General features: G+C 38.1%; 1 protein-coding gene across 2 annotated transcripts in view; it reads right to left on the bottom strand.

Moving 5' to 3' along the window:
* LOC117402355 (E3 ubiquitin-protein ligase rnf8) overlaps positions 1–21910 on the bottom strand; it is a 64060-nt gene extending 42150 nt beyond the window's left edge. The window contains exons 1-3 of one of the 2 annotated variants that reach the window (XM_059024314.1): positions 21423–21908; positions 7164–7292; positions 2479–3171 (exon numbers count right to left, since the gene is read on the bottom strand). In XM_059024314.1, the coding sequence (XP_058880297.1) occupies positions 2479–3171; positions 7164–7292; positions 21423–21566 (966 nt within the window). In that variant the 5' untranslated portion in view covers positions 21567–21908. Of the gene's footprint in view, positions 1–2478; positions 3172–7163; positions 7293–21422 lie in introns of both variants that reach the window. The other variant, XM_034921442.2, reaches the window with a different exon arrangement.
* Positions 21911–26663: the final 4753 nt, after the last annotated feature.

Here is a 26663-nt window from a genome sequence, read left to right on the forward strand (position 1 = left end):
GAGGGACAGTGCGGACGGTAGTATCATGTATCCCTCTGCATGCCCTTGCGGGAAAACACAGCACTTTTTTTGTGGCCTTGTTTTACTTCCAGATGGAGGTAGCGTCTGTATAAAATTATGTTCCATAAGTCTAGCCACTGTCTCTAATCTTACTGTTTCTGGCATTTCTTGGCTGGCAAATATGAGGCTGGAGATGACAGAAGTCTGAAAGGTTAGAAAAGTAAGCTTGTTTTCTGGAGCCGTACAGTACACAACATGGCTGTGGTATAACGAAATCTGGACCATGTACATGGAGAGTTTTTTATACAATGCCATGGTCTTCCTTGCAGCATTGTATGGCTCCAGCATTTGGTCCGACTTATCTACACCTCCCATGTGTCTACTGTAGTGCAGCACACACTCAGGCTTGTCAAATTCAGAATGGTCCCTGGGGAGAGCATTAGAATGGTCATTATAGTGTAAACATTTTAATTAATTGGAACCTGTCCCGGCTCATGGTGGCAGGGACAATTGGGCAAGCGTGAACAGGGTCAGTGGACCAATATAAATCAATTCTAGCTTTATTCATCAGTCCCATCAGAAGGGATAAACCCCAGAACTTTTTCATTTCAATTAGATTAGTGGGGACCCATTTGTGCACCCTAGAATATCGCCCCAGGCTGTCCCCATATTGTGACATTTATTGCTGGGCATACAAATTGGTCTGAATAACGAAATGCTCAAAAAAGTCATCAGTGATGAACAATTACGGTCAATCCAGTTGTGTTCACCCTGGTACCTGGTGTGCCAGAAAAAGCTGGAATTTGAGGCTGGATGTTGTTGGGGGGGGTCCAATCATAGAGTGGCTGAAATCCACCACCCCTTGGTCCAGTACCTACTGTACCCTGTATAACCTAAAAACTAAATCCAATAGATTTTAATCAAAATCGTTATTTCAAAAAACAAAAAACAAAGAAAAAGAAAAGAAAGGAAAGAAAAGAAATCAAATGATCTGGAAACAAAATCTGATGATGAATTAAAAAAAAAAGTTTTGGGAACGGTAGAAAAATGAAGATCAAATAAAAAGTAGAAAGTAACAGATAAAGAGGGATCACAAAAATAATACTTAGAAAAATGTCAAATAGATGCAAATGTAAAATAGATTGTGCGAATGATCAAACTCACTAGACTAGTTTCTCTCCAACACCAACTAAACCAGACACAATAAGTCTGAGAACGGTTTCATGCACAGTGACTATATAGCAAAAACACATGGTTCCTACTAATTTTTTTTAGCCTGTGATCGCTGAGTTTACAACATGGGACAAAAAAAAAAAAAGGGGGGGGATTCCAACTGCAGTACCTCCCACACACTTGATACGTTTCAACGGTGTCATGTGATGACAGCCAGGAGCAGGAAGTATCTTCCTCTACCATCAAATAAACAAAACAAGATGTAGTCAAATACAGTAAGCAAAGATAGCCACCGCTTGCGTTCAAATAGGCTGTAAATTACATTTAACAACTGCGTCACATCAAATGTGAAATAGAGAAAATAAAGCCAACTACTGAATATGTTATGTAATAACTCCTCAATTAGCGACCTCGAGTGAAAAAATGGCAATCTGTTTTTTTTTTTTACCATGTATTTCAATTGGACGTACCACGTACGTCCTTAGCACTGGGGAAGCAATTTTTTGGACGTACGTCTGTAGCACACAAGAGGTTAAAGTGATGAGACAATTTGTTTCTGTTTCAGCCAGACCTGAAAGACAGCAATTTCTTTTCGTGATTTGTTTCCGTTTTGCTATCTTCCAGTTCATTTAATTGTTCTTCATCCAAATCAGAATATCTACTTAGTACTTTTGGGATTTTTTTTGCTGGCAGTTGGTCACTAAGTTTTGTCGTTAGTATACCTCTAACTGTAAACAAGATTGCCACCGGTACTGTAAATTCTGTGAGGCAGCACAGTGATTTCTAATATCTGATAAGGTTCCAACTGTTCATATACATCCAATATACCGACAGCTGGTAGAGCAAGCTTCCAAGCACATTGCTTGTTTCACGTTCCGTTGCCAGACTTGGATTATAAATAGACTGAAACCACACTCTTGTCACTGCCCCAGCTTCATTGTGGCGTGTCTCTTCAGGAATACAGGTAAGAAAAAAAAATAAGCCTCCTGGAAAGTGATCAGAGAGAGAGACACCTCTGATCTGAAACCCAAGTGCACAAAGCAGACATCTTGAAAGGACCTTTAAGACAGACTTTAAACTTATAAATTGTAAAAAGTTGTCAGGATGTTGACGAAAAGAAAAGGTACGTTATTTAAATATTTGTAGCAACACGTGGGGCTGTATAACGCTATATATTTTTCAGAACCCTGCTACTTACCCTAAGCCAAATAATCGACAAGTTGCAGCAGATTCTCTTTTTGGCAGCATTAGATTAAATACATTATTATTATTATTTTTTAAATAAACCAACCTGTGCAAACTTACCTCCAGCCGCTGCTCCTCCTCACAAAACGTTTTCTCCAGCATCTCGACTCTCAGCAGCTGCTGCTGCTGTTCAATGTGCAGCTGTCCCCTTAGAACATTTAGCTTCTCCTCTACCTGGTTCAGCTGTGGTTCAGGTACATGTTGGGCCTGAAGGGAAGCTGCCTGCTGTTCTGCTTCCTTCACTTTAATTTTCAGTCTTTGGATCTGTTTTATGTTCTCCTGCAGGCGGGCGAGTTCTGCACTACTCTGTGAACTCAGCTGCAGCTTTGTAGGGTCCTGTGTGTCTTGTAGAGGGATAGCTTCCTGGGGATCCCTACTTGGTCCAGGGGTTGCAGACTCACAACTGCTAGGTCTTTGCTTAGTCATTTCAGCAGCCAAGGATGGCCTGCTTATGGACCTGTCCACGCTAGAGCTCCGAGACACTTTTGCTTTTGAGTTGGAGGAGTCCTCAGAATCCCCAAAGCTGTATTTCCTCTTAGTTCTTTTGACCCTGGGACCAGTTTCAGTGTCCAGCTCTGTAGTTTTGTGCAAAAAAGGGGCTACATTCCGTAGCTGATCCTTAATTAGCACATACTCATACTCTACTCCCTTGTCTTCAATAGGCACTCCAAGTTGAATGGTGTCTCCTTCACTCAAAAGGTGCGCCTTATCAGGCTCAATTCGCTTCCCATTAACCCACACGCCATTCAGACTCTTAAGGAGGGGAAAGAATTTAGAATGACAATTCATGAGGGATGATGAACTGTAGCACGTTTTATCAGTAAAAGCAGAACATACAGTTACAGGTATGCATCACAGGTCAATCCTGAAAACAGGTTAAATGTTTTTGAACATGCATTTATTTTATATCCTGTATTTTTTCTAGTGCTGGGACGAACACAGGACTTTCATGTTCAGATATTCACTCAATTTAAATATTAGTTTGGTTTTTCAAAAAGTCATAAAAACCATATGCAGGCAGAGACAGCATAGCAGCAGGGGCTGGGGGCGTGGCCATGCCCTGTGTGTGTGCGCCTTTATTTTACAGCAAGACCTTACAATATGTAACACGTTAAAATAGAAAGATATCCCAGGAGTAAAGAATAAGTTGTGTAAGACTTTTTACCCCAGTGAATTAACTACAGAACAAAGGATGCCAAATAGCAGTTCAAGTTAAATATAGTACATAAAGTTGACAACACATTTTATTTATTTATTTTCCTTTTTTTTTTCATTCCTTGCCATTTCTTCACAGTAAACAGTGGCCATTTATACACTGTCATAAAGTAATAACATGGGGTTTACTTGTGCCTTTTTGTAACCAAACAAGCAAACAAAAACTGAAATTTAACTTTAACACTTCAAATAAAACAAAACGTGGAAATGGCGTTGTAAAGTGAAGGGGAAAAAAACACCATTTTAGTTCTCGTTTATTACATTCCACGTAACAAAGTATTGTTGCTGTATTACTGCTGTATTATTGAATTGTATTTTGTCACACTTGTACTTGCTTGAACCAAAGTCATTGCATTTATCTTGCTCTTATTGTATTATTACTTGTACTGTAACACTTGAAATGTATTTGCTTACGATTGTAAGTCGCCCTGGATAAGGGCGTCTGCTAAGAAATAAATAATAATAATAATAATAACAAAGTCGCTATATAAAAATAAACACCTACCTACTGTTTTAAATAGACTGAATAACCCAAACTATCACATAGTAGACCTATATTTAAATCAGAAAGTATTTATTGAAACCACCTTGTCCTCAACCAAGTAATGAAACTAATGCATTTCCTGTCGAAATGTATTTTGTTTTATCCTTAAGTTCTACAAGAATGCAACCATATCTGTCATCTAAGCATTTGGTATGCCATCATCAATTTGACAGTTTAAATTTAAATTACTCTGTGTTCCGGAATGAAATGCACATGCCCGTTCGCGATATTTGAAATATATGTATTAGATATACTGACGCTGTTTGAGCCTCATATTCGCAAGAAGTTGATAATTATAACTGCGAAAACCGGTCATTTTAACCGGTAATTTCATATTACATATTTATCAAATATAGCCTATAATCCTGCCTGTCCTTTTCAACACATCACCTGTCCTTTTCAATACAGTCCTGTGACCAAGTGGCGTCTACCTGTCTACATTCTTTGAGTGCTTGAAAACCACGCCTCTCTGAGTTCATTCTCAGCTCTGTGCACAAAACAATGGTGATCAGAACCAATGGCAAAAAAAAGTCTGACACAGTGGAATACTACAATGCCACAAAGTTAGGTGTGGATGTGCTGGACCAGATGGCATGACAGTATTCAAAGGCGGATCTCGTTGGTGGCCTGTGGCTGTATTTTAAAACATTTTGAACCTGGCACCCAACAATGTGTGTGTTTTGTACAAGGAATGTACCGGGGAAAACTGCAACAGGAGGGATTTCATCTTGAAGTTAGCGATGGAGCTTCGGCAAGCACATATGGATCAGAAAAGGGCAGAGACAGATGCCCTTTCTGGCAGTGCTGCACCCGCTGCACCCACATGCAAGAAGAAACCAGGCTACAAAATGCAACGACAAAACTTTGGATGTCTGCGCCAGTTGTGGAAGGGCAGTGTGTGGTAAATGCTCAGGGAAAGTATATTGTGTGTGGACTGTACAGGTTAGAAAGCAGTCAGGTATGTAGGCTCAAAAAAAATGTTTTGTAAATAGTTTATTATAGTTATGTTTTGAAGTTGTGCATTATATTACTATTTTCGAAAAAAACAAAAACTCTGATGTTATTTTTACAAAGAAATTAAATGTTTATACAATTTTGCATGTACAGAGGCCCGTTACAAAATAGTTACTAGTGAATTTCTTTCTAGTAATGTGTGCCACAATATCATTGGATCCTGCATTGTAAGACCTTATAAATTATAAGGTTACAACAACAACAACCAAGCTGTTTTGAAAAAAGCTAATTCCACCACGGTACTGCTACATTTAAAAGATTCATGCAACGTGTTATAATAACCGGTTTGTTAATAAATATGTATGCTCGCTCCCTGCCTTTTCACTACAATGTTAAATGCTGTACAATTTTAAAGAAATTAACGGAGAAATAATAACAGAATAAGGGATATCAACCAACAAGGTTTAAAAAAAATGATGCTGGGTTTGTTTTATTAAACAGTGGCATTAATTAGCCATGTGTGTTTGTATATAACATTTTGTTGTTAAAGCACACGTTTCAGTAGTTAAACAGGAGAAGTACGCAAGGTAGTAATAATCTATTATAAAAAGAAAAGAGAGATTAAATGCACTTCAAGATTGTATTTCTTTATTATTTGTACTGATAAAACAAGGAAGACATTACGTTGGTCACGGTAACATAGCTAGCTATTTGCTCCTGTTTTTTTTCATTCAGAATTGATAAAGCAATAATTATCTACCTATTATGTGTTCATTTTTAGCATGGGTGAAACCAGGGTTAACATTATAACAAAATAATCCCCATGACAGATTAAATTAGCATTTTATAGACACTGAATATCATGTTCGATCACTGCCTGTTATCTTATAAAATCCTAATGTTTTTAACAGTTATTTAATTTTACTTTTGGTCTATAAAATGAACTTCATACCTTTAAACCGTATCCACGTTGTTCTGTAGTACTGTAGGTATGTGTATTCCACTGTCCAATACGATTTGCATTGTGTGCCTCACGCGTATCTACATGGGGCGGTACAAACCTCAGTCATCTATCGTGAAGCTCTATTAGCAATGGTTTCCCACTTTATGAAAGATACTAATAAAAGTACATGTTAATAAAAAGAAAAAACTAATACCAGTAATTATGTACGTGTTCACTCAGGGTCGGTCATTTACTGCAGCATAAGATATCAGAAAAACGCTACTGCATAAAAAAACTACTATTAAATATACCTTAACTTCGAGCCTTGATACACAGTATATATAAAAACCAATATACAACATTTTCAGGAAGTTTGGTACTGCAGACCTGTCAACTCCCCTGTATTCACTGGCAGTCTCACGTATTTTGGACTCTTCTCCCGGGGCAGTTTTTGGCCTGTATTTTGCTCTACTGTTAAACCTCCTTATATCAGCAAACCTCTAATGTCTGCAAAATTCATTGGCCGTGTGTGGTTACTGCAATCCCTGTCTGTACTTGGCAGGGTTTCGGACCCAGAGGAGCCCTGTGGCGGGCATGCATCCAGTGAACCAGTCAAGTTCACATATTTAGCCATTCACTGTATTAATCTCACATATCACACGGAGCTCTTTTTCATTTGCCATTTTTTGAAAACTGTCACTCATATTCTCGTGAGACGGTAAATAAGTGCAAGATATTTTTGTAATTGTAGCGAATACGAACATCTGATTTTTGTATCCTAATACATGTAAAAAATATTTGTTCGAATATTTGTCCCAGCACTAATGTTTTACTTGTATTCAGCACCTCAGTCAAGTCAAGCAGTGTCTTCATAACTATTTAAAGATCAGGGTTCATAATTTGTTTAATTTGATTAAAAAAGATATAGAAAATGTATCTTTCATGGTACACTTTCAACCTGTGATTCACCTTCAGTAAATTAGAAAGATCACTTGTAAAAATAAAAAGATTATGAAACAAAACTCATTGATAATATAAAGCAGCCTTTCCTAAATAATAAAAAAATAATGCATCCTTTTACATGTGTACCTTTTTGTCAGTCACTGTCCACTGGCTCTCTTCATTCTGCTTGAACACACAGTGATTTCTAGAAATCATCAATGGACAGGTCAGAGATAATATCTGATATGTGACAGCAAGCCCACGTCCAAGAGTCACCTTTAAAGAAAAAATAAAGAAAACATTTTAATTTAGCCACTGAAACATGAAGAGATAGAGAACATACAACAGAATCCTGAATAGCTGAATAAAAGTGTTTTTGCACAAAACTTACATTTAGCTAACCTAAAGTACAGTACTACCCTGTTATAACGCAACCAGTTATAGTGCAGAATCGATTATAATTGGTCTCATTTCCGCTATAATGCAAATTGACTCAAACGTTGGGATTTATTGTTGTTTTACATTACCGTATTTAAACCCATTTAAGTTGAAACGGGGACATACAGTATTTTTTTCTAAAAGTAAACACAAACCATCAGTTAATGTTACAAAACAAGTATGAAACAATAGAAGTGTGTAAACGTCCTTGGATTCTGTGTTATTTATTTATAGTTTACAACATGTATTATAAAAAATATACAATTTAAATAAGAGCGGTGTAAACTTTAAACTGGTGGAACAGCAGTTTCTATTATATTGTATAGATTTAGGGCTTCTGTTTTTCGGGTTTTATTAATTGCATTTTTCGGTGCTTATTTTGAGCTATTTTCGAGTTTCATGTAAATCGGTTTTTTTGGGGGGCTTTTGTTTTTGATATACTGTATGAAATTAGTGTTTTCGGTTACTTTCCAATATATATATATATATATATATATTGTGCCAGAATATGTATAGTAACTCGACAGTACTTGCACACTTAAGTTGTTTCCTTTGCTGTCTTCCACAACGGACCCTGCGTGTGTGTGTGTAAGCAGGGAAGTGGTAAGCTTGCCTCAGCCGGGACTGATTGATGTCCAGTTAAGCGGGGACATGAGAGCCCACATCAACGTGGACAAAGCTGACAGCTGAGTCAGGCAAGCTGCTCTGTGAATGTGCAAGACTGTTTGTTGTTTTTGGTGTGGCCCAGGCTGACAGGGGCCCGGAACAATCGCCCCAATAAACCATGGATTTGAGTACACTCGCCACCACTTAAACCATACAGGGTTATTTCTGGCAGCCGTTTACATCGGATAAACAGCGTTTGCCATTCCCATTGATTTCAATAACAAAGGCATTGTTTATACTGTGTTAAGCATGCTATATATTTCGGGCAAACTCAGCAGTTTGGATGTTTGGATCTCGTTATGTGCCATTCACATAGATTTAAATAACAAACACACTGCTTATTACTGTAGTAATCGCTCTTACTAATCCACCAATCAGCTGTTTTCACCTCGTTACCTTGCCATTCACATAGACTTTAATAAAAAAAGGCAGCACTTTACTGTAGTAAAAAAGCTTGACAGATCAATCAATCAGCTGTTTGCACCTCGTTACTGAGCGATTTCCCCTGTATTGTACCTTGGCTATTTAATCCCTGTATGCAGGGTCAGATTCATTTACAGATTGAAAAAACAGCACTAACTGCAACAGTAAGCAAGCATGACTGGAAAGAGAAAAGCAATGAGCATCAGCACGAAAATTCAGTGTAAATAAAATGTCTCTGTTAGATGCTGTGCGCTTGCTAAAGCATGCTTGGAATTCTGTCAGTCAGCAAATAATGCAATGTTGCTTCAAGAAGCTGGGGACAATGTGGGAATGGACCCGATTACGGACTGGAAAGGGGACGGGAGTACTCTGTAAATAATGTTTGTAAACTGTGTTGTTCTTGTTCAGATTAGTTAGCGTTCTCTGTGTGTTTTGGTGCTTGTGTGACTACAGCTGAAAGACAGCCTGTGTGTGAGTGCGTCACTGAGGGGGGAGGGAGCGGGTCTAAGGTCAGAGATAGGGAGTGTTGGAACAATGAGTGAGGAAGGGGGAGGGACTTGGGTGTGTGTGCATGAGGAGATGACAGTTTGAAAGAGAGAAACGGATCTGACAGAAGGAGAACTTATTGAGAGGTTGAGTTTGTGAGAGGAGAGGAATGTTCATTAAAAGCTAAAAAAAAAAAAAGTGGTTTCCTACTGCTTTGAACTGTTGACTGTCTCATTATACACTGGAAACCCTGCAGCTCAGCGCTACAATATGCAAATAAATCCTCTTCGCCTGCGGGGCATAACAACCTCAACCGCCGTCTATCTCCTGCCTGTCACAGCAGCGAATGCACGCATCCATATGGCAGACGGCTAGCCTGTCACAACCATTAATACCCTGTATCTTTCTAAACAAGGGATTTAGCGGAGCTCCCTAATAAAAGATGAATCTCAAAACAATAATATAATACAGTAACTGTTACAGCTGTGTATAATGGTATTTAAAACAGGATTCATTTATCCACCTTTTTACATATCCGCCCTTACTCTGGTCAGATATGCGAAGGATTATGGTACTTTTTATTACATTCATAGGTTTTAATACATCTTTTTTATTAGTGTAATCAGTGTCTTAATAAAGACTTAATTGCATACATGCTTGTTTGTTTTGATTACTGTACTGGTGATTGGGGGACATTTTGAATGCCAGGTTATTGTGTGGGTGTTTATACCGTCCATCGCTTACTGCAGGCGAATCAAGTAAAACACAAATGCGTGCATTCTAAGCGGTGGCAACTGTACCTGCAAATTGTGTGTGTATCCTTCATTAATTTTCCACGGTACGCTACAATATTAATTTGGCCAATGTAAATCATTTCGGGAACAAAAATGCCAATATTCGTTATAAGGTGAAACACAAACAATGCGATCTCCAATTATGGGCCCCGAAAACCTTGTTATAAAGGGGTAGCACTGTATTAACTTAACAGTGCCAGTCTAGTGGTCAAATCCAAGTACAATATTTTGATTAGGGGTTTTAATTTTGACATTTCCTATTGATCAATTAATCATTTATATACACCTGTTTACTAGTGATATGAAATTGTGTTGTAAGACAATTACAAGTAATAAAAATATATTAACATAATGCTATTTACTGCAAATGTTTCCTAATACCACCTAATGTTTAATATACATATATTTAGAGCCCTGTGTTTTTCACAAATACGAAATAAAATGAAATGCAACATATAAAACGTAAAATTATAAAGCAAACATAGAATGACAATTTTAAATTGGGATGTTTATACCAAAAATACTTCAAATAAATGCTTGCAATCGTAGTTGTCAAGGCTCAGCCATTATAACAGACGTGGTCTGAAGGGAAACAGAAGCTCTGTCTAGCGCTTACTAGCACTTGCGGAAATGTATAATTTGAAGTGAGCCGTTAAATTAATATTGTGATGGAAGAGAAGAGATGTTTGTTTCTAAAATGCCTAAACAGCGCATAACAATTAAACAACACTGCAAAGAATTTGAGCATAAGGGAATGTATGCAGCTGACGGTGACAAAATAATGAAGTGCAGATTTTGCAGCTGTCGGCTGGAATGGGAGTCAAAAGATACTGTTGTTAAGCATTAGCTGTTTGTTTCTTTTGGGGAAAATGTGGCTTGTTTGCTTGTACTTTGCATTAGTAAGGTAATTATTTGTTTTATTTCAAGTGGTGCAAACTTTGCACTGAAGCAAATGCTGTTTTGGTTTTGAATGAACTGGAATGAATGAATTTTCTTTGCTTAGTGTTTAAATACTGAGAAAACCCAAGCTTGTTGTATACTGAAGCCCTGCTTTAGTGCAATAGGACTGAAATACAATTCCTATTGTGTTTTTTTTAAATGGGTAGATTATTGTATGTGCCATTATTAAGACAGCCCCACAATAGTAGAGCAGTATAAATACATCACGTACATTACCGTTACTGCCGCTAATGAGAAATTATGGTAACTAAATTATTTTTCTGTGCTAGGTCTGTATGTCAAAATGTATTCAAATTTAAAAAGAAAAGTGTTAAAAACAGTGCTGCTTGCAACAATAAATAAATAAATAAATAAATAAATAAATAAATAAATAAAATAAAATAAATAAATAAATGCTAAACACTGCACCATCTCATAACCAGTAAACAAAATATTTTAGTCTTGCATACGTTGCAGTACAATTGCAGTCAATTTCCAGCTGTATAAATACATTAATTTTGTTTTGCGAATCACAACCACACACATACTTTACTAGTGTATGGTTGTGATTCACAAAACAAATACTGTACAATACTGTACATTTAGTTGTTCTTTACATTTAAACAAATGCATATAGTTTACTGCTGGACAAATACGTTTTGTATCATTAACTGGAGCGAAACCGTTTGTATCAATCTAAAAAAAGGCATGAATTGTCGACTGATGACAGCTATCAATTAGGCATTGCACTGGGTGGGTTTTTTTTGTGTGCATTTGTATAAGACTGACTAAAAAGAAGACATTTGGTGACGTTGGTGCTTTGTAACTGAACTATGTCAGTTTATCAATTATTGGTTGTTAGTTGCGTTGGAAATGAATTATATTCTGTGGTTACTTAGTATAGCCTGGCCACGCAACATTTCACAGGCTGCACAAAACGTGACAAAAAGCGGGTTTGTGAAATGATATTAAGAGATAATTTCTCAAAGAAATATGGTGCATGGCGAGTGGCTTTTGAAAAATCATGATAATAAACAGCGTATGATATTAAGCGAGATGTCATAAAACAGGTTAATCTGTATCTTATAAATTTGTTGAGGTGAGGTCACAGGGAACCTTTGTTAATCACTGATTGATTGATTGAGGGGCAGCAGTGTGGAGTAGTGGTTAGGGCTCTGGACTCTTGACTGGAAGGTCGTGGGTTCAATCCCTGGTAGGGGACACTGCTGTTGTACCCTTGAGCATGGTACTTTACCTAGATTGCTCCAGTAAAAACCCAACTGTATAAATGGGCAATTGTATGTAAAAATAATGTGATATCTTGTAACAATTTTAAGTCGCCCTGGATAAGGGTGTCTGCTAAGAAATAAATAATAATAATAATAATAATAATAATAATAAATAATAATAACAACTGATTGATTGATTGATTGATTGATTATGTTCACAGTAAATAAAACCCAAATCCTACAAGTTATACTCTACTTTTTTGTGTGTGTTTTGCACGACTGGTAGGGGGCAAGTAGATTTTTAAGAAGGACAAGTACATTTTTCTAGCACTTTGTCCCTTGGACAAGTTTTTTTTTTCCAAAAACTGCACACCTTTTAATTTACATTACACATTTCTTCTCATTTATACGTATTTGTTTAACCTGCATGAATATGGTCTTTGTTTACAAACACGATCGTTAAACTATTCTATTGCTTATTCATTATTATTCTCTAGTCCCTAACCATTACCAGTGAAGACTGAACATCAGCATTACGTCGTGGAAGATTACCGAACATATGGTTATAACAAAACCTTAAATACTGCAATACACCACCATGTATCAAATACACTTTTGCTCAACAACATGCACGACACACAATAAAACTACTGCTCTATCGCCAGTAGAATAACATTAACAATAATAATCACAATAACAGGCATTGAAATATTAGTGTAAATACAAATTGTTACACTTTCAAATTCTTGAAAATTTTTTTTACTTCAAATATTATAAATTCCCTGTTGTAAAAATAATAATAATAATAATAATAATAATAATAATAATAATAATAATAATAATAATAATAATAATAATAATAATAGTTAGTTCAACTCAGTTAGTCTTCATTAGTGTTCCGCGGTATATCGATATGGTATATCATGATATAAAAATATCTAAGTATCACGGTTTTTCGATACCGTATTTTTATTTTTTATTTTTGAGCTTTTAAAACAAAACTCTAATTATGTGCTTTAAAAACAATATGAACTAAGCTTACTCATTTCTGCTTACCGGAAGCAACCAACTACCCTGCGCGTTCTGGTCATGTTATTACTGCAGCAGTCATGGCAAATGCCAGAGAGAAGCTTGGTGTGGAACTATTTTGGATTTCAGCCAGATGACAACAGCAATCATGTTGAAGGCGGACAGTCAAAATATCGAACGTGTTTTAAAGTGAAAAACAAAAACGGAGGAAATGCCACCAAATTAGGGATAGGAATTTTAAAACGTATAAACTCTAAAGAAGTGGTTAAAAGTTTAATAATATGCTAGACGTATAACCGGTCACGTGACAAATGTCACCAAACGCATATTTTTTTATGTATTCATTTTAGTAATTTATCATCAGTAGTCCGTCACGTATGAGACTGCTCTAGTGCCACAGTAACGGCGGATATTATAAAAAAGGAAGGGGTTTGGCAATTGCCTCCAAGTAGCTTTTCTAATTGGTGCAACAGAAAGATTGACACTGGGGCGGGTTTTATTCTCTGTCAATCTGGCGCTTCACTGGTGCACTATGTGTGTTTATACCTGTAGTAGGCGCGGTATGGTATCAATTCCATGGTGGGGTAATAACATTAATGACAAGCGTTTTTTCTGAGCTGGTTCTATATTTAAAATGGCATCTCTAAAAAAAAGGAAGCAAAGAGCTTTTTCTGAGTTTGTTCTATATTTAAAATGGCATCTGTGGCAGGGCGATTGCCCTGCACAGGTGGGAAGTAGTGTTGGTATAATTTGTATGTGAAATGGGTTTATTGCGTGTCTTTTTGGAGTTGATTTGTGCGATTAAATTATTGTTTACAGACGGGTGCTCGTTTGAGACTTTGCTGCCTGCTGGCAAAGAAAAGGTCACTATCCACGCATCTCTACAGCTGACCTCATTAAGAAAACATATTATTGGCATTTTTTAATTCTTGGTGATTAAAACGTACAGTACTGATGCAAATTAAAAAACAATAATAAAACGTTACCTAGTATCAGTGTGATGGATGTCCCTGCTTGTTACCACACAAATCACTGATGATGGCAGGGAAATTGGAGAGCTTCAGTCGCTAGACATTTTTGGCATTTTTAATCTCCGACGGTATTTCGTCTTGATCACCCTTTGCTAGTAATGTACTAGTATTGAGCCAACAATCCATATTTGTTCACTGGGTTGAAAACTAAAAACTATATATATATATATATATATATATATATATATATATATATATATATATATATATATATATAGGAGGAGAGCGCTTGGCTTCTGGAATGCGACTACCACCAATTCGAGCATACATGGATGATATGACAACCATGACTACAACAGTAGCCTGCATTAATCGGTTATTGGGCAAATTAACCAATAACATTGAATGTGCACGAATGCAATTCAAGCCCACTAAATCAAGGAACATCTCTATAATTAAAGGTAAAGTAGTAGATAAAACAAACATTCTTCATTAATGGTGAGGCAATACCAAGTGTCTGAGAAGTCAGTGAAGAGTCTTGGGATCTAAAGGACACAGTTCGTGTTGGAGAAGTTAGACAACAAGCAGTGGAAGGGTTGAAGAGCATAGACAGCAGCGCTCTACCAGGCAAACTAAAACTCTGGTGCTTTCAGTTTAGTCTACTGCCGAGGTTGCAGTGGCCACTGACTGTGTACGAGGTTTCTTTGACAACAGTAGAGAAGCTAGAAGCTTTAATCAGTTCATACATCAGGAAATGGTTGGGAGTTCCACGCTGCCTCAGCAGAGTGGGACTTTATGGTAAAGGAATACTGCAGCTACCTATCCGCTCTAACCGAGGAGTTTAAGTGCGCCAAGGTCAGACTGGAAATGACATTAGTAGAGTCACACGACAAATGTGTAAGGGAGGCAGCACCTGTGTTGAAAACTGGAAGAAAGTGGGCGGCAAAGAAAGCTGTAGAAGATGCAAAGGCTGCCCTTCGAATTGGTGATATCATGGGGCAAGTTCAGCATGGAAGAGGGGGTCTTGGTCTCAGTTCAGCTCCTCCTACATGGCACAAGGCAGCCCCAGCTCAACGGAGGAAGCTGGTAGTCAACGAGGTGCAAAAGCAGGAGGAGAGGCCATTTCCCAGGCCAAGCAGGGAGAATGGATGAGATGGGAGAGTGTGGAACAACGCAAGATTGGCTGGCAAGACCTATGGTCAATGGAACAGAGCAGGATCAGTTTCCTCATCAGGTCAACATATGATGTTCTCCCATCACCACAGAACCTAAACCTCTGGGTAGGAGAGGATCCCTCATGTCCTTTGTGTTCATCACCTGCAACATTAAGGCACATTTTGACAGGATGTAAGGTGGCTCTTAGCCAAGGACGGTTTACTTGGCGCCATGATCAGGTGCTGCGATGTTTGGCCTTAGCATTGGAAGACAAGCGTAACATGACCAATAAGTTGCCACCTGTTCCATCAAAACATTACACACAAAAGACAACATTCCTCCGCCCAGGAGAGCAACCACCAAGAAAAGGTGTTAAAACCAATCCTCGCCCAGGACAACTGGAAGCTGCTAGAGACTGGAAAATGCTGGCAGATGTTGGTCAACGGCTTATTTTTCCACCTGAGATTGCCACCACTAACCTTCGACCAGATATTGTCTTGTGGTCTGGATCAGCACGCCTTGTTCACCTGGTAGAGTTAACAGTGCCATGGGAGGATGCTGTAGATGAGGCGTATGAGAGGAAGAAACTGCGGTATGCTCAACTAGCCACTGAAGCGGAACAGCGAGGATGGAGAGTCCGGGTTTACCCAGTGGAGGTGGGTTGTCGAGGATTTGTGGCACACTCTACAACCCGGTTTCTCAGAGATGTCGGATTCAGTGGCCAAGAGTTGCGTTGCACAGTGAAGAACTTATCTGAAGCAGCAGAGAGGAGCAGCAATTGGCTGTGGTTGAGACGGAAAGATTCTGGCTGGGGATCTCAAGCACAATAGAAAAAAAGAAACGCTGATGTACAGGTAAGTAAGCTGGGCTGAGTTGAATGGGGGACGGAAGGGGGTGATGCTGGGACGCCAGAATCACCGTCGAGCCCTCTTGAGGTGTCGTGGGCTAGTCGACGAAACACTGAGGATGGAAAGTGCCCACTTGAAGACCCCAGAGAAGACCCCAGAGATGTGTGCTGATGCGCCAGGGAGGCAAATAAGCGGATCCCTTACACTACAGCCATCAACACCAGACAGAAGGATATCTACATCATCATACGGAAGGAAACGCAAATGGACAGAGACACAGATGGATCACATTAGTTTACTGTAAAGCTATGTCTTAGTTGTGTATAACACGGTGTTAGAACACTGGCCTAAGTATAAAAGTGTCTTTGTTAGATGTTCTCCGAGTTAACTAGCATGTTACCTAATTAACCTTTTGTCACCAATTATTGTTAACAGGTGAGGGTCCATGATTACTATAAATACAGGTCATAGGCACAAGTTTGTCATTCCTGAATGTAAGGGAGCAGAAAATGGCAAAATATGCTCAGTTAAACAAAGAAAAAAGTCTGTAATTACTTTAAGAAATGAAGGTCAATCTTTAAGACAAATCGCAAGAACTTTGCAAGTGTCTGTATCTGCTGTGGCCAAGACCATCAAACGATTTGAAGAAACTGGCACTCATGAGGACCGAACAAGATCAGGCAGGCCAAGGGTGACCTCAGAATCAGAGAACAAGTTCATTCGAGTCACAAGTCTGCAAAACCGGCGATTAACTGCACCTGAAATACAAGCTCAGCTAAATGCTACTAGAAGTACAGATGTTTCAATATCAACTGTTCAGAGGAGATTGCGTGAAGCTGGCCTAACTGGAAGAATTGCTGCAAAGAAACCATTGTTAAGAGTGCAGAATAAGAGAAGAGACTTGTCTGGGCCAAAAAACACAGAAACTGGACGTTTGAGGAGTGGAAGTCGGTCTTATGGACCGATGAGTCAAAATTTGAAATATTTGGGTCCAACTGCCGCGTATTTGTAAGACGCAGAGAGGGTGAGCGCATGAGTTCTGCATGTGTGTTTCCCACTGTCAAGCATAGAGGAGGCAGTGTTGTGGTCTGGGGTTGCTTTGCTGGGGACAGAGCTGGTGATCTTTAACAAGTCCATGGCAAGCTCAAGCAGCATGGCTATCATAGCATACTTCAGAGGCATGCCATTCCATCAGGATTACGGCTAGTTGGGCAGTCCTTCATTCTTCAACAAGATAATGACCCGAAACACACCTCAAAGTTGTGCAAGAACTATCTGCCGATGAAGGAAAGTGAAGGACAACTCAACCTAATGACCTGGCCTGCCCAGTCTCCAGACCTCAATCCCATAGAACTTGTATGGGACGAACTGGACAGAAGAGTCAAAGCAAAGCTACCCACAAGTGCCCTACATCTCTGGGAATTGCTGCAGAAGAACTGGGAAGACATGTCGGGTGATTTCCTGCTGAAACTTGTTAACCGAATGCCTCGTGTTTGTGAGGCTGTTATTAAGGCAAAGGGTGGCTATTTTGAGGAATCCAAGATTTAGAGACAATTTTCAATTTTCTTGAACAGTGCATTGATACTCATGTTTTGTTTTGTATATTGTAACATGTGTTTTCATTTTCAAGTATTTACAGAAACGTATACAACGTAAAACATTGTCAATTATGAAAAAAAACCTAGTTTCCAGCAAGTGTACTCAAACTTTTGACTGGTACTGTATATACAGTGCCTTGTATAAGTATTCACACCCTTTGCTGTGACACCCCTAAATAAGCTCTGGTGCAACCAATTGCTTTCAGAAGTCACACAATTAATTGAATGGAGTCCACCTGTGTGCAATTAAAGTTTCACATGATCTCAGATTAAATACACCTGTTTCTGGAAGGGCCCAGTTTGTTAGAGAGCATATCTAAACAAACAGCATCATGTAGACCAAGGAGCTATCAAAACAAGTCCGGGATAAAGTTCTGGAGAAGCACCAATCAGGGTTGGGTTATAAAAAAATATCCCAAACTCTGAACATCCCCCGGAGCACCGTTAAATTAATTATTAAAAAATGGAAAGAATATGGCACAACCGCTACTGCCTAGAGGCCGTCCACCAAAACTCAGTGACCAGGTAAGGAGGGCATTTGTCAGAGAAGCAACCAAGAGGCCAATGGTAACTCTGAAGGAGCTGGAGAGATCCACAGCTGAGATGGGAGAAACCGTCCATGGGACAACTATAACCCGGACGCTCCACAAAGCTTGGCTTTATGGAAGAGTGGCGAGAAGAAAGCCATTGCTGAAAAAACCCATATCAAATCCTGTTTGGATTTTGCCAAAAGGCATGTGGGAGACACAGCAAACATGTGGAAAAAAAGTTCTCTGCCCAAATTGAACTTTTTGGCCTTCGCGCAAAATGCTATGGGTGGCGCAAAGCCAACACTGCTCCTCGCGCTGAGAACACCATCCCCACGGTGAAGCATGGTGGTGGCAGCATCATGTTATGGGGATGCTATTCATCGGCAGGGACTGGGAAACTGGTCAGGATTGAGGGCAAGATGGGTGGAGCCAAATACAGGGAAATTCTAGAGGAAAACCTGTTTCAGTCTGCAACAGACCTGGGTCTGGGGCGGAGGTTCACCTTCCAGCAGGACAATGACCCTAAACACACAGCCAAAGCTACAATGGAGTGGTTTAAAAACAAGAACCTGAATGTCTTAGAATACCCCAGTCAAAGCCCAGACCTCAATCCCATTGAGAATCTGTGGCACTATTTAAAAATGGCGGTCCACAAGCGTCGTCCAACCAACCTGAACAACCTGGAGCAAATCTGCCAAGAAGAATGGGCCAAAATCACTCCGACACTGTGTGCAAAGCTGGTACATACTTACCCCAAAAGACTTAAAGCTGTTATTGCAGCGAAAGGTGGCTCTACCAAATATTAATGTGTGGGGGTTAAATACTTATGCAAGCAAGATATTTCAGTTTTTTATTTTGCTTAAAAATATTTCCCAACATAAAACCAATGTCACCTTACAATAATTGATTTTGAGTTTCAGTGTTTTAAAATAAAATACCAAACAGAACGAAATTTCAATGTACCATTTGTAATTCAGTAATATAAGAGAATTGGTCAGGGGTCTGAATACTTTTGCAAGGCACTGTGTATATGTGTATGTGTATGTGTAATATATATATAAATATATATATATATATATATATACACACACACACACACACACACACACACACACACTGAGCTACATAATCAGATTGGTAATATGATAGGAAAAGGCGGCCCCAAGTCTGCTCTGTGTTCATACATATGTAAAGGCGAGCCCTGATCCTCGATTGCAGGCCCTGGGCCACATCAAAATGGTGGCCTAAATCTACGCTGGCCCTGGGCTTGCCTGTTCTTTTTTGGAGTGTTCACATATGAGAAAAGGCAGCCCTGGGCCACCTTGAATTGCAAGTGTGAATGGGGTCTTGGTACCCCATTTTTCAAAATGTATTTTTTGTGCAATGTTTTTGATACTGCACTCAGGTAGACAAGATTAATCGATTTAAAAAACTGATCGGTCAAAGCCAACAGGTGTGATTAATGATCCCTAATTTTGATCTTTACTTATTGAACAAAGAGTTAACCAAGCAGTTAACATTAAGACCAACATTTTTATGTACAAAGCTCTGCTGCATTTACAACTAAATGCAATTTAGTTTTAACATTTTTTCTAAACATCTACTGAGCATTCATAGTTTTATATATAAATGACAGATGAAATGGAAGCTGTATTAGTCCAGAGATGACAGACACTGAGAAGGGATGCCTTTTATTGGACTAACTAAACAACAGACCAAGGTCTCTTCAGGTGAAATAAAATGTAATAAAACCTAATCTACCTGATTAAATGTAGCAAATGCTCCGATGGGACTTACATAGGAGAAACCAAACAACAAGGATGAATCTACACAGACACACCATCAGCAACAAAATTACCAGCACTTCTATTGGCACCCACTTCAACGTGCCTAACCATTCCCTGCATAATCTGACGGTTCTTGTTTTAAAGGGCAATTTCAAAAACACACAAGAAAGGAGAACTTGTGAACTTAAATTTATAAAATTCCTGGGCTCAAAAAAACAAAGGACTCAACAAGAATACTGCTTTTCTACCTCATTATAATTTATAGTACTTGTGTATATACATTGCATATACGTGTGTGTATGTGTGTGTTTGTATTTATTATTTATATATATATATATATATATATATATATATATATATATATATATATTTGTATACATTGTCATTGTTTATAATACAGCTTTTTTCTTACATTAGAATTGTAGTGATTCAAAATGGGTTATTTTTGTTAAAGTTCTGATGCCACCTTTGAATATAAACATAAATCTCTATTTCCTACATTCACCTGAAGAAGAGACCTTGAGGTCTCAAAAGCTTGTGATTAATTATTTAGTTAGTCCAATAAAAGGTATCACATCTCCTTTTTTGTCTATAGTTTTATATAAGAAACTGAAGCATATTTTTATGTAACCCCGCCCCCAAAAACATTGTTTGGCATGAACTTTTGACATTTCAAACCACTCACAAGAACAGAGCTTTAAAAAAAGTGGCAACTATTTATCACTTCAACTTCTTTTGTATTTTTTTTTTTTTTTTGCTTTATAAAAAATGTAGATTTCTCAAAGACCATGCTATTATTAAACATCCCATCTCTGTTATTGCCTGATATCTAATGAGTTAATATGTTGTTCAAACTCACTCGGTCGAGCTGCAAATCGGACAATACAGCAACGGTAACGGAACCGGCCTTTTCCTTAATATGTTGTATGCTAAAAACAAACAGTACCCAAGATTTTGTAGCACTATACAATGGGCATTTATAAGAATGTTAATAAAGCTACATTTAAAAGGCATGAATATTGTTTTTCTGGTCACGTGTAGAAAGACGGGGCAGCTTAAACAATTCGAATACTGATCTTTAGATTTAGAACAGTCTAACCCTAACCCTAAAATATATAGTAGTTTTACATGGGTCCGTCTCTCTGCACCAGGTAAACAGCCTATGTTGTTTTTACAGTTTGAAATCCATCATGATATAAACACTGCATCCCTGTTTAGGCCTAAAATAACTATAGCAACGTTTATTTCATAGCTCTAAAGAATCGTATTGCCAGGTGACGCAGAAAGCACTGTTTTGCCAGAATCTTTTTATTCTTAAACTACTCTTAAGTATTCACACCATCATCACGTCAGACTGATGATGGTTCAATTTTGAATGTGTACTGTGAGACAAGAATGGGACTTTTACCTGGGTTAACTAGCAATATTTGACTTATGTTATAGTAGCAGTATAATTATAGACTGTTAAACGTGTGTGCTATATATTTTTTAATTAATTAATTAATTAATTTACCTCCGTTTTTTCGTTCAGAAGCAGCCATTCGCGTTTTTTACCAACTCTCCTCAAGCACCAAATCGCTCCTTTCTCCTCGTCTTCTTCCTCGACTGGAGGAGAGTTCACTCCACTTTCCTCCGCCATTTCTCTCACTCCATCCATAAATACTTTAAAGTACAGCACTGACTATGTTAAATGTTAGTTTAATCTAATTTTGTTTTCTCTTTTTTTCTTTGGGCCATGTTTCAAAACAGCAATAATCGCTCACCATAAGAAAACCTATGAGGGGTACCCAAAATGCACTGCGCTGCTTTGGTTTCCGCGGTAAGTTCCGTTTTAAACTTTTTAATAAGACAAGTGGCTAACATTGAGAAACAGCTATAGGATTTGAAAGAGTTTTGATTTAACCATTAGTTAAAACCACATTTGCATTGAGGTATCTATCCATTACGTGCAGTCGTCTTCTGTTTCATCGACAGTTAAAACTCGCCAATCAAAACACACAACGTTATGTGATGTCATATGTAATCGTCCTTCACCAGGTGCGTCACCTAGTCCAGCGGATAAGCACAAGAAATTGGCAAGATTGTGCACTTTTACCTAGAAATGTGATACTTTGAATACTTAGACAACTTTAGGTGTTTAACATTTTCTGCTATAGTGCCAATTGATCAGAGCCCCCGTGGCGGCCTGTAGCGTCATCTGGTGGCCAATGCACTTTACCAATTGAAATGTTTTCGCCCATAGAGTTTAATCTCAAAATGGCTCAAAATGTTATTATGAATGTGGGGATTACACAGCAGTATAGCTTGTCAGATCTTGAATTGGCAAGCAAAAGAGTGACATAATGAGCAAAAATCTCTGCATAATAGTATGGTATCCGTTTCATGGACATTTTGGCCTGTGGTTTTCTAGGTTATAGTTCTTGGTACTTGTAAAGAACTATGAATCTGGTTTCATACTTGTGGATTAAAATTATATATAATATTATCGTTTTAAAAGTTTCTGCATTGAGCGTTTTGCCAAAAAACCTTACCCCTCCCATTCAACATCAAAATTCTAAAAATGCCACAAAATGGAAAACATGCAAACATCCATTATTCCAATAAAATGGCTCTTAAAGAAAATGAGAATATACTGTTTGTATTATTTAAATGTCAAATTTATATATTTGCTTCAGTTTATAGAATGAATAATATCTATAAATACAATTAATATTCCCAAGCGTCAGTAGTGCAAGTCATGTAATAAGTAAAGCTGTTAAAAAAAAAGGAAACACATCCATTTAAATTGCTGAGATTATATGCTACATACATAGTATTGTTTATACGAGTGGCTGATTAAAATGAATTCCCTGTGAATCGTGTTGCTGAAGTCTGAAGCTGTTTTCGTATGCGCTTCATTATCAAGCTTCTAACTTCATCTTACGCGGTAGCGGTATTTATAAAATCAAGCACATCAGACAGTTCTGTTGATAGCATATATATTATTCATGTACTTGTTCAAATGATTTCCAAAAATAATAATAATAAAGTTTTTCAGTTCAAATCATCTGTGTTTTGCTGCATGTTTGTTTTTGTTAAGGCGGGGGGCGGGGTCATGACGTTGCTTACTGTAGTGTGACCATATAACCCAAATCCGGGTACACTCGGGAGCACAGCAATGTAGCAAAGGCTGAAATGTGTGTTGCAGAGTGTATCACGAGCAATTTACTTTTTAACAGTTGCACATATTCATTACAAATAGAAAACAAATGTGCATATAACCTACAGAAACAAACACACACTCTGCAATAATTGCAAAAAAACTTTTTATTTTCAAAAAAGCAGACATTTTAAAAATTCCCCAAACTAAACAAAACAGGCAATATGCAATAGCCTACTTCTCCTGCTGCCTTCAAGCCAAAGCTAAGTAGCCAGGGTTACACAAGTACATACTGGGAACTTTGGGATATGGATAACCAGGAGATTCCTGAAAATATAAAATCGAATTTTACTGACATCCTACTGTGCAGTATGCTTTTATGGGTTTTCATGTCATGTCAATTTAGAGAAGGAAAAAAAAAAGTATTTAAAAAATATATCTATATATCTTTATATTTTGATGGGTTTTTTCTTCAGCACTGTTTAACACATACATACGTACCAAGCAAGAATACTTAATGCCCATAACACTGGCGTTTATGAAAAACGTGACAACGAGCCAAAAACTGGATATTAGACTTAAATATTGTGCTATATATTATAATAAAGGTTTGTACTTACTCCCTCGCCATTCACGTATAATCGTCCTTATGCAACTGTTTTTTTCTTTTCATGCGATGCAGTTAGCCTATCTAAACCAAGCACTTTTTTAAAAACGCGTATTATTTATTTATTTTTTGTTTCCAGACAGAAATACATAACTACGGTAATGTAAAAAAATAAAATAATGTAATTGTATGTAAAAATAATGTGATATCTTGTAACAATTGTAAGTTGCCCTGGATAAGGGTGTCTGCTAAGAAATACATAATAATAATAATAATAATAATAATAATAATAATAATAATAATAATAATAACATCATGACACTGCTTCCTATACTATACTCAAAACCTAAACTATGTGTATGAAATAATAAATATGCATGATAATATATCACCATATTGAATTGTTTTAAAACCAAATCAAAAACTATATGTGTGTGTGTGTGTGTGTGTGCCTATGTATTTATTTAAGATTTTAAATTATTGGCACTAGAAGTGGACTAATGAAAACTGAGGATAGAAAAGGTTTATTACACTTTTTCTTAATTGCTATATATGGAAAAAATACCAATATATATCCAACAGTTTACAGTTTTCAAAACAGTCAACTCATCTTCCAAACTAGTCAGATTTCACTCATTAACAAATACAATGCAAAACTCTTAACAAGATCTACATGTGTTTCAAATGAAATGTGCACACAGTTGTTGATCCTGTTGGGATTGTTTTTGTTTTGTTTTTTTAAAAAAGGTAAACCAAAGTAAACCTTGTGTAAATTGTCAACTTCTACTTCACTGTAATTACATCTCCCTTGTGATAAACAGTGGCACTGTCAGTTTGCATCATGCTATTGTTATGTAGGTGCTGCAATGGTTTGATTCACGTGACCATTTTTAATTATTCTATGACCAAGTCACACTTTCACAATGGATCAAGGTTGTGATACTGGTAATAATTGGGGCAGAAGCCTGACAAGGGTGCATTTGCCATACAGGACATTTCTTCCTCTGCGATGTGGATGAAATACTGCGGCCAGAGAGAGATGAGAGACTGACAGTGGAAATGATACAGAATGATGTCATTGTGAAATAGAGCCCTGGTGTGAACGTGGAATGGAAAAAGCATTTCAAGTTTTGCTTTGGTTTTGGTTGAGGGATTAAATGCAATGGGGTGTTGCATGTGATATATTGATTTTTTTTTCAAGGTGCATGAGGTGTTTTCAAACACATACAGTACTTGATTGTGAAAATGTGAAGTGTTCTGGTATTTGAGCTAAATGTTTTGATTGTTTCAGTAGTATCTAAAACTGTGCTTTAGCAACTGTGAAAAACTATAAATACCATTATTGTCTCAGGGACAGTTTCCTATACCTAAATTCTAAACTGCATCCTACTTGTTTATGTATTAAAGAAATAGCAAATTAGAGTGTACAGTGTTTTGATACAATGTAAATTGGAGAGAGAGAGAGAGAGAGAGAGAGAGAGAGAGAGAGAGAGAGAGAGAGAGAGAGAGAGAGAGAGAGAGAGAGAGAGAGAGAGAGAATTAGAATTTTAAATCCCTTTATTGAACAACACAAAAAAAACAAGAAGACATTACAGTAACTTAAATAAAACTAGTAAATTCCAGCACTGGTCATACTAAAAGAAGAATAAAACACAGATAAATAACTGAAACATTCTAAAAATAGCAAAAAAAACCAGAAAAAACACACAAACATTTTAAAAATTAAAAATTAGCTTACCATCTTCACCCACTGCACACACCCCATCCTCAATACACCACCTCATCATAAAATTATCCATATCATTCATCATGTTGTAATAAGAAAAATCAACTTTTACCCTGGGCACAACCAGAACTCTGAAAACACACAGGGCATCATCTATACCAGTGCTAGATAGTCTGTTCTTACGGGATTTTAAAATCACAGGCTTTGCTTGACCCAGGAGAAAATTAATCAGGGCACACCGATGACAATATTTAAAAGAAACTTAATACTTAAAATGAATAACTCTTTAGTAAAAAGCACCCCGAGGAATCATCAGCAGGCTTTCTAGAAAAATAAAAAAGGCCGGAGTCGTGGGCAGTCTGTGAAAAGGTGAAACACAGTTTCCACGGCGGGGCAGAAGGGGCACTGCTTCCCCACACCTGGGTCGACTTGGCTCAGCCAGCAGTTCGTGGTGACGATACCATGCAACACTCGCCACTGCAGGTCCCCGGAGTGCTTGGGCAGAGGCAGCCACACAGACTCCTCCATCACTAGGTGAGCCCTCCGGTGTCAGTCAGGTCTTTAAGTCTGAGATAATGCCGGGTCTTGACCACAGTGCTGTACAGCTGCCTCTTCTCTGCAGAGTGAAACTGTAAGTTGGTCTGTTCATCCAGGGATAACAGCATCCCGGTTCACTCCCCTCCTCCTCCTCCGGCAGCGCAGGGGAGAGCAGCACTGAGGGGAAGTCAGGCTCACGCTCCGGGGCCTGCCTCTCCGAGAAGCACCGCGCCACAAACTCCAACACTGCTGGACTTAGGGAGGCTCGGATCTCTCCCAACACCCTCTCTATGAAGCGCACCGAGTGCAGGCCCAACACTGCAGTCAACTCGGCCCCGCTCAGTCCAGTCTACCAGGTGTTTCAGGGTGGTGACTCCGGCCTGTAAAAACACTATAAAAAGCTGTTTAGAATTAAAAGCATCAATGTTAAAAATTCTATTAAAAAACAAAGGCTCCTCAAAAATAAAACATGTACAGAGGTTTTCATCTGTCCTTAAAATCTTAACTAACCCTCAGGCATTTAACATGTTCCTATAAAAGCTTTCCAGGTCAGTACTAATAACTTTACTGGGGGTCAATAAAAACAGCTGCCTATCTAAGCCAAGCCCCCCAATCCTCTTGAGGAGGGACAAAGCCAAGTCTCTCCAGCTCAACTCGGGGGTGTACAGCAGCCTCTGGGCTACCTGCAATCTGAACACAGCGACCCGGGAGGGGATGTCAATCAGTCCCTGCCCCCCTTCGTCTC

Source organism: Acipenser ruthenus, chromosome 5, assembly GCF_902713425.1.
Source record: "Acipenser ruthenus chromosome 5, fAciRut3.2 maternal haplotype, whole genome shotgun sequence".
Taxonomy (NCBI): Eukaryota; Metazoa; Chordata; class Actinopteri; order Acipenseriformes; family Acipenseridae; genus Acipenser; species Acipenser ruthenus.